General features: G+C 35.9%; 1 protein-coding gene across 3 annotated transcripts in view; it reads left to right on the top strand.

The window, feature by feature from the left end:
* Positions 1-18,505, top strand: part of DOCK2 (dedicator of cytokinesis 2) — a 197,750-nt gene that overhangs the window by 124,514 nt on the left and 54,731 nt on the right. For all 3 annotated transcript variants that reach the window (XM_005442667.4, XM_055717969.1, XM_055717970.1), the window contains exon 30: positions 14,158-14,236. In XM_005442667.4, the coding sequence (XP_005442724.2) occupies positions 14,158-14,236 (79 nt within the window). The remainder of the gene's footprint in view (positions 1-14,157; positions 14,237-18,505) is intronic.

Below are 18,505 nucleotides of genomic sequence, written 5' to 3'. Positions count from 1 at the left end.
CCCAACTTGTTTCTCTGTCTGAGACAGTCTTCAGCCTGTAAAGGTAAAATCCAATTCAGTGCACATTCTTACGTTGCTGCTGCTGCAGTTTGCAATTATTTTTAATGTAGCAAGGAATACTCTCAAAAAATATCAGTTTAGTACTGAAGTAACCCAACAGTCTTCTATTGCATGTAAGCCTATCAAACCTTTCATATGTAGAACTGTTTCTCTTATCTGGACAGTGCTGTTAACATCTGCGTTATGCACAAGTGTAGGATTTTTTTTATTCTATGGGGGAAGGGGAATTTCAGTCCTTGTTCAAAGAATATGCCTTTGGGGCTTGGGGGTGGTGATATGTATGTTGCCTCAGTTACTGACAACAGAAATCCCTTTGTGGTACTGTACATTTGTTGATAATGGCTCCTAATGAGTCTAAACTTTGTGGGATAATTTGGTCCAGGCAGGCTCTGTGCTCTAAACCTTATCCTGCCTGGGACAAATGAAATGAAAATATTTAAAGAACAAAGTCAGCACTAAAATGGAAAGGTTTAGAAGCTATTTAACAGTGCTTCTGTAAACACATTGCTTACCTAAATTGACTTGGCACTGTTTATAAGCTTTGATTGTGTTGCTGTTCCCAAGTTTACGTAAGGAAATGAGTTATTGATCTTACTTTCATGTCTTAATTTTATGTTATATCAACAACTGAGAGGGGAAATTTTGGTTATTAGTCTTTATAGAAATTTGGGTTGTTTTTTTTTTTTTGTTTGCTTGGGGTTTTTTGAGGGGGCTGGCATTCTATGAAATAAATCAAAGACTGATTTAGATTTCTGGGTTTATTTTATTAACATGCCATAATCCAAACCAGAGAAGTAGCAGAGAAAAAGTCACAAGGGATCAGACTGGGGTCTCTTATAATAATGAGAGAAGAAAATTAAAAAAACCAAACCACCCACAACCAAACAAAACCTGCACAAATTGCTAATGCAGCTAAGGTTTTGCATTCTTAATTCACCTGTTCTGAGCAGGAGGTTACATGCAGGCCTTTTTATGCCCTGAAGGAGGTATTTTACCTTAAGTCTTCCCCTTCTGAATTTGTAAAAATATTGGTTAGAGGCTGTAAGGCATGCCTATTGTGTAACCTAGCCAATGGCAGAATGTAGTTGGCACTTCTTCCCTATGGGCATTCAACAAAGCCTGACAGTTTTCCCCAGATAATCTCTTGTATTTTGTGCCTAGCAAGGAAAGTGGGCATTGGAGGAATATTGCTGTAGGATATACCGCAGTACAGAAATGCAAAATCAGAGTACATTTACTTAGAGGCAGAGGAAAGGGATGAGCATAACTAGTACTGCAAGTTTAATCCTGTTTGTGGGTAAAAGGTATTCCTAATAAGCAGGACACTCTAATTGCTCTTATACATAAATAAAGACAGACAGTGCATGTAGGATATTGGGGATATTTCTACTAAATGTTAGAAGTCTGGGAAAAATGAGAGAATGACTGCTTATAAGGTCCAAAGGAACGGAGAACAGACACATTCATGTCCAGGACAAACTGGTAGGTGAGTTGAAAGAATGGGGGTAGAAGCTGAATTGACTAAACTTAGTAAAGTGTTGCCTGTAGCAGGCTGAAATTATTTAACTCAAATACTTTAAATTACTATTATAAATAACATGCTGTTTGCTCTCAAAGCATGTTCTGATTCCCAAAGCCCATTTGGAGGAGGCAGAAGCTTTGTGTGCTAGACCCATTGAACTGGGACTATTCTATTAGCGACTGAGAATCAAAACGGGGGAATGAACTACTTTTGCCCCTGCCCCCTCCATTAACAGTAAGATGCAAAGAACACTTTTTTGTGGCGTGCTAGGTGGGGCAGAATGCTTTGGGAAATTGTAAAATCCTCACTGAGATCATGAGCGTATAATATCTGAGTTATTTTTGTGATCCTCCATGGTAGATTTAATTAACTTTTGTTCTAATGAAGGTTGCTTACTGCACACTTCTTACTAGTTGCTACTGCTTATATGTGCACTTTATTCCACTTACGGGACTTAGACTATTGGCTATTATCTTATTAAAAGCAGTAATTCCTGGGTACATGGCATTTGTGGGGAAATGCTTTGCTGGTTTAGGTAATACCATGTAGTCTGCTTCTTTCTCAGCTGTTCAAAATTTTAATTTAGAGGCGCATAATTCCTGCCAGGAAATTTTTGTACATTATTGTCAACATAAAGTGCATAGGGAGTCAGATTTGCTGAATAGAAGAAATGGTTAGTGGGGTTAGCAACTAAAGGGAAAGTACTCACAGCCCTTCCTTCTGTTCCTCTGGGCTTTGAAATGGTAATTGCTTAGATAGAGTTTCAAATTACTTGATCTTTTCATAATTAGCAGCTGGAATCAGTTTTGGTTGGTGTTGGGTCTCAAGTGGCTTAGTAAGCACTTTATTGTTTGGGTGTCCATCTGAGCTGTTTTTTGAATCTTGTTGACATTATATTTAGGCATTTTAAAACAAAAGGAAACAGTATTTCCCAGTACGTTTCAAGGTCAGATCCTGTTTGCTGAAAAACTAACGTGAGATAACACTGTAGGGTATTTTCTAACACCATTGGTTAGGCTTTTTCTAAAATGTTTTCATTACCTGTATATCTGAGTGTTTTCAGACATCTGTCGGAGTCAAGTGTTCCCCAGCCCTTTTTAAGCCTAACTTGAAAGGTTTAGCGCTGCAGGTATTTGGCAAAAGAGCTGGAAATGTTGCCAATTTTCTTTCATTATCCATACTCGAAATAGCTACTTATTGGCTGAGGAACTGCTTTGTAACACCCTCAAGACCTGGTTCTCATGTAGCTCACGTGTTAGAATGGCATTATCAGTTCAGCAAAATCTCATTATGGCTTCAAATCAGTGCCACCTGCATCCCCAAGCACCTCACCATCTCTCAGAGTGCCAGGAACTGTAGATCCTGTTGGTAATATTAGGCCAGCCAGCAAAATGAGGCAGAATAAGTTCCTGTTTGTCACCTAGCAAGGGACTGTTGGGGATTTCTTAAGAGAAGGACCATAGGGATTCCATACCTGAGTTTTTTTCATAGATCATGAATGACTCTGTTAAACATGACTTCTGAAAAACATGTTTTCCACGCTACACATATGCATATTTCTGCACAACTCTGCCTTTGAATCCCAAAAGTCTTTTCAGAAGTGGCTGCTTGTAGTATTAGTCTGGTGAAATTCAACAAAATGTTGCTTTGTGCATTCTGAGGAGATGGCATTTTGGAATTTGTAGTCTCAATCTTTTAGTAAGCGCACATAACAAATTCAGTGGCTGTTGGACTGCTTTTTCTTTTAAGCTTTCTGAAGAGAAAACCTGAACAGCTGGTAGTCACAATTTAAGTGTGTTTTCCAAGAATGGTGTTTATAATAGTGTTTGGAAGAGAAAAGCGAAACAAAACACAGTTGGCAGCAAGTAGGAAAACGTGCCTTTTTCAAGCAAGAAGCTTAAGTATTTATGGGAGAGATGTTACAAACTATATTGTTACTACCAACTTGCTAGATTTCATAGTATCACAGAATATCTCAAGTTGGAAGGAAGAAAAAACCCCAAATTAATCAAAATATTAGAACTGCTGCTCAGTGTTCCATCTATGTGTTGCTGGAAATGAAAGTTTGCAATATTTTCCTTATTTTAGAAATATTTGATATTTTGGTATATGTATTGATGTCAGTAGGTATTGTGACTGTTCACAGACACTAACGGATCTGACTATATTCAAGGTGCACAAATTCAACTGATGAGTGTGCAGTAATATGGTGTTCAATTTGTAACAATTGTGATGTTAAAATCAAGAATACCATTTTAATTATGAAAATAGGAAACAAAATCCTCCTTAACTTTTAATTCTTTGATTATTAATATGAAGTGGCTCTGCTGTCATAGGAAATGTAGAAGAAAACTCAGTTTTACTCTATCCAGCTATGCTTTAACAGTTTGCATAAAACATTGCCTGGCTCATTCTTTGTCTTGCAGAGAATAAAAAAAAAGAGGTGTGTATTTATTTATTTATTCCAAAGAGGGGAAAAAATAAAATACACATAGTTTAGGTTAGTTTTACTCTTGTTTTTCAAAGATGTATGGAGACTTTAGATTCTAAGGTTGGATGATGGTGTTGTGGTTTATTTGGCACAAATAAGGGAGAATTTAGATGGCTGATCTGTTGTATACAGCTGACTTCTGCCTTTGATCTCCCTTTCCTCTGGCAACTTTTGACTGGCCTTGGCATACTTGACAGAAATGCAGTTGTTTTTCTTAAGGGCTTGAATTTTCAGGGGGTCGGAATGCATTTACACCTAGGCTTATGGCATATTGTGGAACTTTAATTTTAATATATGGAGAAGTATTTAAGTATAAATGCCTGATGAAAATATTATTTTACGCATGTGTGCACAAGAGGGTAAATGAACTATTATAACAAGTTCAAACAGTTTGTATTGTTCAGTCATTGCATTAATAGTGTGATAAAAAGATGTGTCCTTGGACAGTTTGTGTTTGCTATGAGTCTGAAAGCGTCCTTGCTGAAATGCAATTTCCCTGTTAATATTAAGTCCCTTTCAGAGGCAAAGGACGTTTTATTTATTTATTTTCTTGGTGGAGTATTTGGTATTCAGTGTCTCAGTATTCTCAAATTTTTATCTCCTCTCCATTAAATCTAGGTAACTCTGTTTCCTCATCATCTTTTCCAGTCCCTACAGAAGTCAGTGTTTGTAATAGGGCAAATGGCATAAGATTCGTCCTGGGAAAATGGAATAAGGCAGATAAAGAGAAGAGGCAGTTGTTTCACTGTGGGTTGTAAATTTACTTCCATGGAGAGTTAACGCTTCCAGCTGTGGCTGCTATGTCTGACTGAGTCATTTAATGCTTTGCTGTCAGTTCTAAGCCTAGCAGAGGGCATCTCTTCCATCTGTAGGTGTTCGAGTCTCGTTGTGCCTGATGTAACCCCACTTTCCAATCACTTGCATCTTTCCAGCACCAAATACTGCAAGATGTTTATTCTGCACTAACTCTGCATGTTGCTGGTTGTTACCCATGTTGTGGAATTATCTGCTTACCAAGAATCTAAACACTTAATAATGTGGTGACTGCAGCAGGTCATCTGCTCAGCAAGATGGGCTGTTGCATATCACGGTCTTGGTACACAATGGATGCCTATTACGTTTTGATTGCAGGCATTTAGTCTTTTATCTAAAATGCAGAGAGAAAACATGCTGTGAGGTATCCCTTTCCCACTCCCACTGCAGAGGATCTTGTCTTTCTTGGTATCAGCTGCTAGGATGCTTTTACCTCTAGAGTATAAGGTCTCCTGAACTAAAAGTAAAGTATTCAGTGGAGAGAACAGCTCAACACAGCAAACCAACTTGTTTGATGTTTTCAGAACATCAGTCAGATAAACTGTTATTTTTCCAGATACAGCTTTGACTTGCATACAGAAATCTGTAAGGACCTTTGCTATGTGGCTCATTATGAAAAAAATTTTGTTTGTTTTCAGGCATTGTAATTTTAGTAAAACATTTGAGGATTAAGACAGAGTAGTATTTTCCACTCTGTAGAGCATACATGCAAACAAATAAAAAAAAAAAAAAGAGCAGATTACCCACATAAATTGCTTTAAATATGTCACTACAGAAAAGGCTGAAAATATAAATTCAGGATTCATTATTTTTTATCAGATGTTATAAATGTTATTGAGCATTCTTTCTGTGTTTTCCTTCCATATGAGTAGCTTTGGCCAACATTTCATATCTTAAGAGATTTTCAGGGAATTAAATATATACAGTATTATCATATGTAACAGTATTTTAAACACTTATTTTTATACTTTTAAACAGCAACATCACAAAATAACACTGCTGGTATATTATGCATTTGCTGTATAATGATCTTTTTTAAAAGTCATTATCTGCTGATTCAATGCAACTTATTCTGTGTTGATACAGTTTTGGCTCTACATACATAATAAGCCCCAATGAGCAGCAATTTGACAAAAGCCAGATGCATCTTTGTCTGTACCTGTAATTATAGATCGTATTCTAAGCTTCATAAAAAGCTAGGCTTCCTTAAAAGTAAAGTAATTATGTAGTCTAGACAAAAGGTATTAACTTGCTAAATATTTTTAACAAGAATATTGAGAAAATCAAAAGTACATGTAGTATGTTAAAATATAATGCAGGTATAGGGAAGGAATTTCAAATACAGAAAGCTTATGTAATGGGGGAAAGAAAAAGCAAGCCCAAATACTACATTTTACCTTTAAAGCTTTATGGTGAGATTCTGAATAAAATACAGAGCCACTTAAAAACCAAACCAAAACAAACAAACAAACACAAAACAAATAAAAAAAGAAACAAACCCTGAGACAGCATTATCCACGGGGTTATCAATTAGTTTCATGTACTTCTCCAATTTAAATCCTTTGATATATGAAATAGTAAAAGTATGTCTAGAAATACATCCTAGAAACATCCATGAAAATATGTTTACCAAACAGCTCCTCAGCATTCTTAGGTATATACAGATGAAGACAAAATGATAGGTACAAATATTACAGTAAGGGTAAATTAGTGTCAACAGATGAAAACCAAAAATCAGTGGAAGAATGGGGAAGTAATTTTGCAATATCATATCAAACGTCCTTCAAAAGTGAAGGCCATGAGAGTTTTTATTAGTACACGGCATCCTGATATAGCCATGTTAGGTCACTACATTCATGTACACCAGTTGGGTTTCAGTTTTGTATCTTATTCCCTTGATCTAGCACTAAAGGCACAATGCAATTTTTAATTTTTATTTTTTTAATTCATAATATTTCTACTGTGCAAACAATAAGCTGAAATGCACAAAGAAGGAGAATAGACTGAAAAGAGAAGATACAACATATGGAAAGTTACTGAAAATACCTTTCAAACCAAGTTACTCGTATCACAGTCCATTATGACAGCTTTCTATACAATTTGTTTCAAGCAATGAAGTTTCTTAAAGCATGCTAAACATCCCATTTTCAAAAGTTTGGCATAATTCTGTACCAAATACACAATTTTGAGAATGTATTCTGATTCCTTAAATGGGAGATAAGCAGTCTTTAAAACATGTTTTAGGTAGATGCTGAAGGAAAAGCTACATATAAAGAGACTGTTGGCAAAGTCAAGCTCTCAAATGGAAACTTGACTTGTATAGCATCAAAGCAATTGCTCATTCTTGTCTTCCTCTAGATGTTGCATTTGTACAGCTGTCAAATTAGCTCTAATACATTACAGTATGTATTATTTTTGTATGCCTGCCATAGCTATTCGAGACAAATTTTCAAATAATACTAATAAAGAAAATGAATTGTACATAATAAACAATTTATAACTGAGACAAGAGAAGCTGGTTAGCAGTTATTTTCTGACCATGCTGTTAGGATAAACTCTCTGCCTCTACGCTGAAAAAGAATTCCGGAAAATAACAATTGCTTTATCATTAGAATTCAATCTGAATGATACAAAAAAATATTCTTCAGTCTGTAGTGATACTGAATTGACACAAGGCAGAAATATGATTAAATTATACTACTTTCTTTGTACCACTGGCCATATTTTTCCAGTTACCATAGGAGTGGATTGCTTCCTAAGTGTTGCCATTATTGTGCTCTTAATAACTAGGTTTCACATAGCTACAAGGTTTCCATCTTGCATTGCCCTTCATTTTTAAATCAATGATAGCTTGCCACGTTATTAGGAGATAATTTCTGCCATTGCTTTGTAAAGATTTTCGTTATTATCTTTTCACTTATTTTCTCAGGCTTTCTCCTGCTGTTCTATTTTTGTCACTGAACTAGTAAATGTGTATTTCTAATCTCTTCTGTCACACTGATTGCTTGTCCTCTCTTCTGGGTATTTTATATCTTCCAGGTTTAGTTTATAATCACTGATCACTGTTTCAGTCATTGACAGTGATTGGCGTTTGGGATTGGGTCTGACCCACTTTGCTAGTCTCCTCTTTATTTAACATGCTGCCTCCTAGCTCTGCACACAAGAAGGAAGAGGAAGGATGACAGAAGCTTACAAGAGAATCAGTTGACTTCAGCTGCATTTCCTTAGTGCTTGCTTCACATTGAAATACCTATCAGGAGTCTTCTGCAAAGCATTTTATGAGGATGCTACTATCAAATCAACATAAATTATGTGGGAGTATTATTTTGGCTCTGCTATTCCCTGCTCCAGATTTCGTATAATTGGCACACTGGCAAGATCATCTCTATTGGAACGCAGAAAATATCTTCAAAATAATAATCAATGCATCTCCTAGGCTTTGAATGAGCTCCCCTCATACATTTCACATCTGCTGAAGTAGAGGGTTCACTGAGGAAAGTGCTGATTGATCGGCCTTTGGGGATAACAAAAAAAAAAGCCTGCCAAAGGGAAGCTGGTGTAACTGCTTACTTGAATTTGTGGACCAAATTGTCCGAAGGAAAAGCACGTAGGGTTTGTGGGAAGGAGTTCTGAGTTTTAAAAACTGTCATAGTTTTTCAGATGTGATTTTAAAACAACATATAATCCAGCATTTTAATGGTTTCTTTCAGTAAGAGCTTTCACAACTGCATAGGAAATAATATTATTTTAAAGCTTATCTCTATTTTCTGTGTCTGATTCTTCAGTAGAATTTAGTATTTGATTAATTTTTTCCACCTGTCATTACATCAGTGTAATCACAACGTTAGAACAGATGGCAAATGTGAGTTTGAGTTGATGCTTATAAATACCCAAGTGAATTAATTCAGCCTTTAGGTTGCTATCTGGGTTACTCATCTCAAAGTTGAAGAACTGAACTTCCAGATTTGAGAGCCTTGTGAGCTTGAAAAGACATTGAAGGGCATCTCGTTGCTGTTGTACCACTGATTTAAAAGAATTCATGTGTTAAGAGTCTAAGGAAAGCTCAATTCATTATTTTGGGCAGGTTTATAATTTAGTCACCTTTCTTAAAATTAAGTTGTGGACCCAGAATTGTTTTATGTCTGAAACTAGGCACAGAAAAAGACCAAAATCCACCTAAAAACAGGCAATGCCAATTTAAGTTTTTCAGGGGGGTTGAGGATTTTGGGGTTTTGTTTTGCCTTGTTTGTTTTTTGTTTTTACTGCAATCATCTCTTTGTTTTATGCTGCAAGGAGCTGATGCACTAATTCTAACTTCTTTACTAAAAATAACGTGGAGTTCCAGATCTATATTTTAGGTTTATCACCTATTTGCACTTCAAAAGCAAGGACAATGTGGAGACCTATTTTACTGTTAAATAGAGTCATCATCTTCTAAGGAATAGCCTTGAAATCCTACTTTGATTAACAGCATGTTGTTTATGACTACAGTTTTTTCTTTGTTCCCTTAGCCCCTCTCCTGTATTTTGTTTGAGGGAGAATCAGTTTGAAGTCAAATTTTTATCTTGAGGTGACACATAAATTTTCAGTTGTCTGTTTTAAATTATTTATCTATGTTACTTAAGGTATTGTTCTATCCCTATTTAGAACATACATCCAAGTATTTGAAATGAAGTACAGTTGCACAGGATTCTGTTAGTTAGGCATTCTTTCAAAGCCAAAATTTGAAAGAAATTTCTCTGACAATACGATAAATCGAAGCAGAAGCAGCAGGAAATCTGGAAAGGTAAAGGAGATAGCAGCAGTTGAACCATGGTAATTCTGTTGCTGTCCTAAGCCAGACCCTTGCCTTTTTATGCCCGGATTAAGCCCAGAGACTTTGGTCTTTGATGATCATCCATAAATCTTCAAGCCCAAGAGATTAGTATGAACTGTAAATTAGAAGCATCCGTCCTCATAAACTGAGGAAATACAAGGGAAATCATCGTAGGTATAAACATTTCAACTATTTTAGATCACAAACTGACGAGAAATTAATTCCATATTAAGTAAAAGGAAAGTTATCTAAAAGAACACATTCGTACCCCTATGTGATGATGAAAATTAAGGGAAAATGTGACAAGACAAAAAAGTTAAACAGAAAAACCGCCAAATTACATTATCTGTATGCAACATCAGGATCCTGTCCTTTGGTCACCCCATATCAGTCTAAACTGAGCAGCAATCCTGAAGTGCAGAGGAAAGGTAAGCTCCAATGACCTGTTCTACGAGCAAGGGAAATTAAGTTATATTACAGTGTGACAAGATAACTCCTTTCAGTAATTTTTCTCAATAACTTCAGAATTCAGACAGTTTGTATTGTGTTTCTCTGAGCTGTTCTGGGGCACTCTTTTGCCATCTTTTTTCTACCCACATCTTATCCATTATCTCAGTTAGAATTGATAACTGAATAATTGTGTAAGGAATGATGACTTCTCTAGTCAAATGACTTTAACTCTCTCCTCTTGGATCAATGTTTAGCTCTTTAAATGGGAATATGCTGTCAGTAATCATTAAAATGATACTTTTCTCTTCCTTTCATCAAAATCTCTCAGTGTTTTATAAATATCTGTTCAGCTTTGTACTTGTGGCTAGTTAATTAATACCCCTTTTCACTGAAAGGGGAGACTGAGGCATATAGGAATGAAATCATTTAGTCAGGACATCATGGCATGGGCAGGAGCCAGGAATAGCATTCAAGCTATTGCCTGAGTGACTTCCAGTGACAGAAATAGATACACCCTTTAGGCAAAATACAAATGCATGAAACTATTTGGAACTTGACAGCCTGGAAGTATTGCGTGCTTCCTGTAAATATATCATTCGACTATGTCAGATAAAAATATCTGTAAAAATAAAAAGGATATTCACATAAGTTAGCTTATATATAACCATATTGTATAGAACCCTGTAAATATTTTTAATTTTATCAGTGATTTTTACTGGACATTATGTACCTCAGTATTTCTCAGGTGTCCTTGGGGCTTTTTCTGTACAGCTAATGTTAAACTAGAAGCTCTTCACAAAAACTTTAAAACAACGATACCGACATACACAAGTATGTCCATATCATGAAATAGATTTGCACTAATAAATTTCATCTGTGTGTTATAATTATTTCTACTGTATCTTGCATGGTATTTCTGTGCTAAAAGACAAGGTACCTAAAAGCGTGAGGGTGTTTTAATGTAAGATGAATTATCAGCACCATACCGGATTCTGCCCAAACAGCATTTTTAGGTGACACGTTGCACTGCGTGCTGGAGTAGTGTGTAAATACACAGAAGTTTGAAAATAAAAAAAGCTTCAAAAATGGAGGACACCCCCTCCCACTCCAGGAAAGGAATTTCCGAGTGAAGGGAAATGCTACTATATGAAAGCTAGAGCTGAAAAACTTGATTACATGAATTGGCAAGAAATATACTTGGTAAATCAAAGAAGCATCTACAGCAATGTAGTTCTTCAGAAAAGATGATGTTGAAAAGGCCTTGACCCAAAACTCCTACTCAGAAGAGTAATGGGGATGCTGACAGACAGAATAACATGTGGGTGTCCGTGATTCTGCCTAGCTGTGTATTTTTTTGTGTGCTGTCTGATGTAGACCATCCTTTTTAGAATCCCCTTTTTTTTGCCAAATATTAAACTGTTTGTGTCAAGCATCAGGCAGTCTTGTAGAGATAAATGTACCCATACAAGTAAAGTGTTACGGAAGAATGTGTTTATTTTCTTGTGGGTAGTGTGGGGCAGCATTTTCCAGAATAAGACCTGATCACATAAAAGGCTGAAAAGGAAGTACAACAGCCTGTTCAGGCCAACAGAGGTGACAATTGCAGTGGATTCACAGGGTGATTCTATGATTATACAGAGGTGGTTTAGGAGAGTGGTGATAACCTGCAAGAACTGTATGGAGCATAACGAGGTTTCTTGAACTTGAGGTGATTTGATGACACTCAGATCAGACCCTTAATCCATCTGGCAGGATTAGCTGAGCTATTGTTTAAAAATTTGATCAGACTATGCCCTAGGCTATTGGAAAGAAACTCATCCAAATGTGTGGGATGATGCAGTAGGGTAGCACAGCATCCTTAGAAGTCTGTTACCCTCCAATGCCATAGTTACTGTGGTAGCTGAAAACGTGGTATCCTTTGGATCACATTAAAAAAAAAAAAAAGGGACTTTGCAAGATGTAACACCATGTATAAATTATTTGTTTCCTTGATCACACCAACAGTACAGAGGAATGTTACATGGATGGAAAGAAAATGTTGTTCTTTAGGTTATTGCAAAGAATTTGTTCCATGTGGAAAACCATAATTGTAACAAAGGATTTCAATCTAGCCAGTCCAATTGTTGCCCTAACGAAGTAGGACACTTCTTTGGACTGTTGTTTAGTCATTAAATAGGATTCCCTGTTATAAGCCTGCCAAAAGCTGAACTTTTGTCTTACCTCCCTCATTAAGGATCTGAATCTAGCCCTTGGAAATTTTGGGGGTTATTTTGGTGATCAGACTAAAATTCATGTCACTGACTATTCTGTTTCTGGTAGTGGTTTGGAAGAGGCTGCCAAGGGAACAGTATAACAGCAGAGCTGGGAAGAAGGAGCACTGCTGTGCTCTCCCAGGCTGCAGTGACCAAGGACATTCAGTACTCCTCCCTTCAGTTTGGTCTTTGATGTGTCTGGCTACTTTTACACTGGCCAGTATAAAATTCAGGCATTCACAGCATCCTGTAGAAATGAACTGCATAGCTGAGCAAGATTAGCATAAAACCTCTCTCTTTTTGCTTATTTTGAATGTGCATTCTCTTTTTGTTCAGTGCCTTCCAGTGTTTGTATGAGAAACAGTGAACAGTAAGTTTCTCATCTCCATGGTACTTACAGTTTTATAGATTCTGCCATAATCCTCCTCAGTCACATAGTGTCCCCTGACTAAAGAAACCAGATGTCAGGCACAATCCATTTAATGTGCCTAATCGTTTCTTTGTCACATTTGCTTGTTTTCTCTCTCTTTTTTTTTTTTTTTTTTTTGTTTTGGTTTTGTAATTGTTTTATTTTTTTAAATGGGAGACCAGGACATCACACAGAATCCAACACAAGGATGCAACATTGAGAGTAACGTAGGGATATCCTGTCGTCTCATAATCTTTTGCCAATAATTCTAATTATTGAGTTATTGCTCTTTCTGATGCAACTGAATACTGAGATGGTGGGGTTTTTTGTGGACCTGTTATAATTATTAGATCCTGTTGCTGTAGGTGATAGCTAGATGACAGTCATTGGTTTTTGAACAGTTAGGATTGTTTTTTCTTGTTTTCACCTCTTTCGGGTTACAGTATGTTTGCCCCCACAGTGTTTGCCATAGAAACATTTCAACTTAAAATTTTTTTACATTTTATATATGGGGCAGAGGGAAATGGATCACTTGCTTTCAAAATTGTAAATTGAATGAAACTGAATTATTTAAATAAACTTTATAAATATTTAGAGATACAATTGATTTTTGTATTACAAATGTACTGTGCTGGAAAGTTAGACAAAGAAATTAGCTTTAGAAACATGACTTACTCTTGCTGCATTAATAAAGATCATAAATAGGTGCTGCTTTTCAAGCTAGAGGGCTGATGTTTGCACTCTTCCTCTTGGAAGAAATAACTCTATATTAACTCAGCTTTGAATGTGTTTTTACAATCAACCTGAGGAGAAAGATGGGCTGAGGTGTCATCCTCCCCTCCCCACCTGTGAGAAAACCAAAAAGCTGCACAAAGCATCTTTTAATTGGGAAAATGCAGTGGCAGCTCCAAACTAATAATGTAAGTACAGGAACGCTTTCAGCTGTCAAACCATGTGGAGGCGGCAATAACTCTCTCGTAAATTATTCGGTTTTGTCAAATAGAAGGTAAAATTGTGTTTGAAAGAATTGCTGTCTGTTTTCTCCAGAATGCAATGCGGCATGTAGCAGAAGAAAAGAAATTATGTCTGAAATTTTCAACGGAGATCAAGAAACTTTTTGACAATTGTGTGCTTAAACTTTTTTTTTTTATGTATAACAGACCATAAATAACATGCCATTGCACAGAATGTCCTCTGCTGTGGTCATGTATGTGAACGTTGCTGCTTCTAGCATGTTCAGTGTTTAAATATGTTTCCATTGATAAGATATGTGGTTGGAACAGATTTCCAGAGATTACATTAATCTATCTGTATCATTGCTTTATCATTGCTTTTCTTTTCTAGGGTGTTCTTAAGAGCCATCAACAAATTTGCAGAGACAATGAACCAGAAATTTCTGGAGAATATGAATTTTGAAGTCCAAGTAAGTATTTAGGCCTTTTAGCTAAGTTGAGGTAGTCCATGCAGGTGTGGTTGTTCTGGTCTGTCACAGCCCCTTCTGGTACTTTATCAGTATCAAAATGACTGTTGATTTGAGCGTGGCAGGATTAGGTCATCTTTGATATGACATAAAAATCATACTTTGATTATTTATGATAAGGCACCCAAATGGAGTATTTTGTACCGTGATTCTCTCAGAACTGGCAAGCAGAAAGCTCTTTTTTATTTCTTAGCCAGCCAAGTGTATTCAGAAAGGCAATCTTTGACGTAATGCACGTAGCCTTTACAATGTCACTGCTGTGTATGTAGGACAGAAAGAGATTAACTTGGATTCCTAGAGTATTTAGCACTTAGTATTTATTTTTAACTTGTAGTCTTCCCTGGCAGGTCTATCTTTATTTATTTTCCCCCTTGTGTGTGTGTGGTTTTCCCTCTTTTTTTTTTTTTTTTTTTTTTTTAATTTTTATTTTTGTAGTTATTTCTGAAATAATTTTATATTAGGGTTGTTTTTTCTTTGGTTTGCTCAATATCATTCTTCATAACTATTTTGTCATTAATTTTACCATATGTTTGGCTTGCTTCAGATGAAAACGTCTGTAGTTTTCATGTTCATTAAACTGTTATTAAAACAAATGCAGTTTTAGAATCAGGATTTGTCACTAAAGGCGGCTTGGTTATGGTGTGTGCTATAGGCAGAAAACACACTAGCAAAGTACAATATGAAAAATTACTTTATTTCGCTTATATTAACTGTGATTAAGAGTAAATGTTTTTAGTTTGAAAAATGCTTCCTGATTATGAAGTTCTAATCTGTTCATTAGATCATAACTTTCTAACTAGCCATGAAGTTCAGAGAAAGTTCAGAATTCTGCCTTCTTCATTTCTTGGGGTTTATATTTTACAGTTAATCTTGCAATTTGTGATCTGTTTTAAGTGATTCTACTTTCCTGCATGTGAATATTTAGGCTTACTATGCTAAAAACTGTTTGGGTATCGGTCTCTTGGTCCTTTGCATAACATGTCTTGGTCACAGATAGCTGCAGAGCAGTCATTTCAGTGGTTATACAGGATGAGTTTGAAAGACGATAGCAAAAAGAAAGGTAAAACTTGCAATTTATATTCAGTTACAGTGGCCTCCAGTTATGAAACTTAGACATTTTTTCTCATTTTTAATTAAAAATTGTGTACCTTCAAAAAGTGTGACTTTACAGATGTGTATATGTATAATGTTAAGAATTTTGAATTGTAGGGAAAGATGTTTCTTCTGACAAACTTAAAACTTGGTTTTAGTCAATACCTCTGCTGGAAATTCACAAATCTTTGACATATGATATAACCTCTCTTAGGCTACATCAATTTATTAACAACCAATTTGTAGCCTATCGTTTCTATAATACTTGATCATTTTTACTGCAAAATGTCTCAGTAGTTTTTAAAAGCCAATAAAATATGTCTGGTGGACATCAGTATGTGTAGGTTACCAAACCCATGCAGACTACTGTGAAGACTGTATCTGCCACAATTTTATTAGGGTCTGTACTGCCTCTTTCAAACGTTAAAGCAGCAGTTGAAACCTGGAACTTTTTTCAGATTCAGTTTCCTCTAACAGTTCTGTGCATTCCAGAATGTTACCAGCTAACCAGGGATGTTACAGTTCAGCACTGAACCTTGTAGTTCAAGAGAATTTGTTAATGCTTGGTCTTTCGTTCATGACTTGTCAAATACCTGGAGGCTCTGAGTAAGCTAAACAATGTTATAGTAAATAAGTTGTGCCCTCTAAGGAATTGCAGTACCCTTGTAGTTTTCACAAGAGCCTTAAAAGTACAAGTCAGGGAGATACCTTACTTCAATGAATAAAAGCTCTGAAAACCTTCTAACAGTACCCTAAATATAGCTATTTAAAAAGCTGCTATGGGACTGAAGAAGGTCTGAATAATGCAAAGCATATTACCTAATTTTCTTAATTAAAAATTAAAATTTTGTTTCCTACTATTATCTGTACATATTCAGATCATGGATACGTGAATATTTTAATGTTCTAATGGTTCTTTTACTGTTTTTTTCATATTTACATTTTTTGAAAAAAATCCATAAATCAGTGTCTTGACACTATTCAGACTGTGAAAACTTGAATATAGAGAGGTACTTAAAACTGCAAATGTTATTAATGAAATGAGAAACTTGAAAGGTCCTTCAGTGCACTTACTTCATTTTCTGAGGATCAACTTTATCCAAATAATTTCTACCAAGAATTTTGCCTAAGTATTGTAAAACCTTTTATGGTAAGAACAGTCTGGGTCTTTCCTAAACAGACCATATTATCATTAAAGTTACAAAAATTTCCTAAATGCTCCATATTGAGGCATAATGGACAGGAACAAAGAGTGGAAATGGGGAGTAGAAGAAAGAATAGGCTCAACTAATTTTTCTAATTTCTTTTCAAGTCATAGCTGAAGTCTTTCTACTCTGCAGTATAAATCCACTTTTCTTTGTTATGTCCTTTCTGGCTGAGGAAAGTTTGGTTTGGGTGGTGTAATTTTTCGTGTGGATTGCACTTATTTGGATTGTTCTCTAATAGCACGAGTACTGAAATATTTTCTGTAGTCCAAGAAATTTTTTCTGCGTAATTAGAAAATAAGCAAATAACGAGAGAGAGAGACATGGTATATATTTTTTTAATATGAATATATCTTGGCTGTAAGCAAACGCAAGCAGTGGTTAACTCAAAGTGAATGCAAACCTTCTGTTTATGAAATAGTTCACTTTATAGCTACTGTGTAGCTATATTTCTATTTTGATTTGTATGCATATAGAAATATCAGGAATTGGAACAAAAATCTTGCCTTTGCTATTTTGATCCAGGAGGCAATTTCGAAGTAGCATAACTTTGAGTGTTGTGCAGAGCTAAACCTGATAATCCTGTGGCCAGATGGAGCCAGGGCAGCCCACCTGGCACTCCGAGCCTCGGTGTGTTTTGGTCAGGTCCCCGAGTGCCACCGGAGAGGCTGGGTACGCAGCACCAGTAGGTTCCCTTGTGACTATAACCAGTGGGCCAGATACTGATTACAGCAAGGCTGGGGTATGCTTCTGAAAATCAGAACTGAGGCAACCATGTACTGTGGAGTGTAACTTCACCTCAGCTCTTTTTCCGAACTCCAGAAAAATGGGATCTTGAAATGTGCTTCTGCTATTGCTGAGCCTGCCAGAGATTTTGGTGAGCTCGTCCAATGGGTTTTACAAATAATGTCCAGCTGTTTCACCTGGTATAAGGAATAGCAGCTGTGCATCTAAATTTAATCTGACTTTGGAAAGATGTTGTATGTCTGTGTTTTATAAGTGACTACTACAGACCTAAAGACTTCAGTAAATTATTGCATATAAAGTTTCTGTGAAATAAATGGATTTTCACTCAAAAAAATCCACACAAAAATCCAGCCCAAAATAAGAAATGTTTATTCAAGGGCCGGTGATTTAGTATGCAGAGCCTTCAGGCAATCTTGTCTCCACTTAGGAGGATGTGCACTGTTGATTTCTGGTTTCAAAGAAAAAAGGATGAGTAAAGTTCAGATCGTTACTGAGCATATGCAGCAAAAACAATGTCTCAAGACTTGGGAAGCTAAACCAGAGGCAACTATTTTAATATTCCTGATTTAAGCTATAGAAATAGAATATATTGGTATGGGGAAAATAGAGCTACATATCAGTGATTAAAAAAAAAAAAGTTACATCTTTAAGTTCTTTGTAAACAAGTGAACAATTCATACTGTATGTAGGATGGTGTTTTCAAATCTGATTATTAACAAATAGTTGAAGAAATATCTTAATTTAAAAATAATAATAAAAAAGGCAATTTAAAGCAGTGAAGTAAATCGAAGGATTTTTTCACTAGAGTGAGTGATTACATGATAAAATATAGCAAACTAATGAAACAAAACAAGTAGACTATGAAGTAATTAAGGAGCTAAAAAAGGGTATTTTAAACCTAGACAAAAACAATGAAGGCATTTTTTGTGACTCTGTTGAGACTTGTTAAATGGAGGAAAAAAGGTTCCTGGACTTTGTTTTTGTTTTGTTCTTTTCCCTTGCACTCATTATGTGATTCAGGCAGAAAGGAAAGAAGTGGTATCATTTAAAGACCTGTGAAAGGATGTGGAATATCTGATGAACAGTTGTTACAATCTTTAAAGCTATGCATAAAGTTCAAGCCATAGGTTCAGTGATGGAGCTGTTATATACTTCAAACACCAAAACT

The sequence above is a fragment of the Falco cherrug genome, chromosome 8 (genome assembly GCF_023634085.1).
Source record: "Falco cherrug isolate bFalChe1 chromosome 8, bFalChe1.pri, whole genome shotgun sequence".
In the NCBI taxonomy this organism is placed as follows: Eukaryota; Metazoa; Chordata; class Aves; order Falconiformes; family Falconidae; genus Falco; species Falco cherrug.
This window is presented reverse-complemented; position numbering and strand designations above follow the sequence as displayed.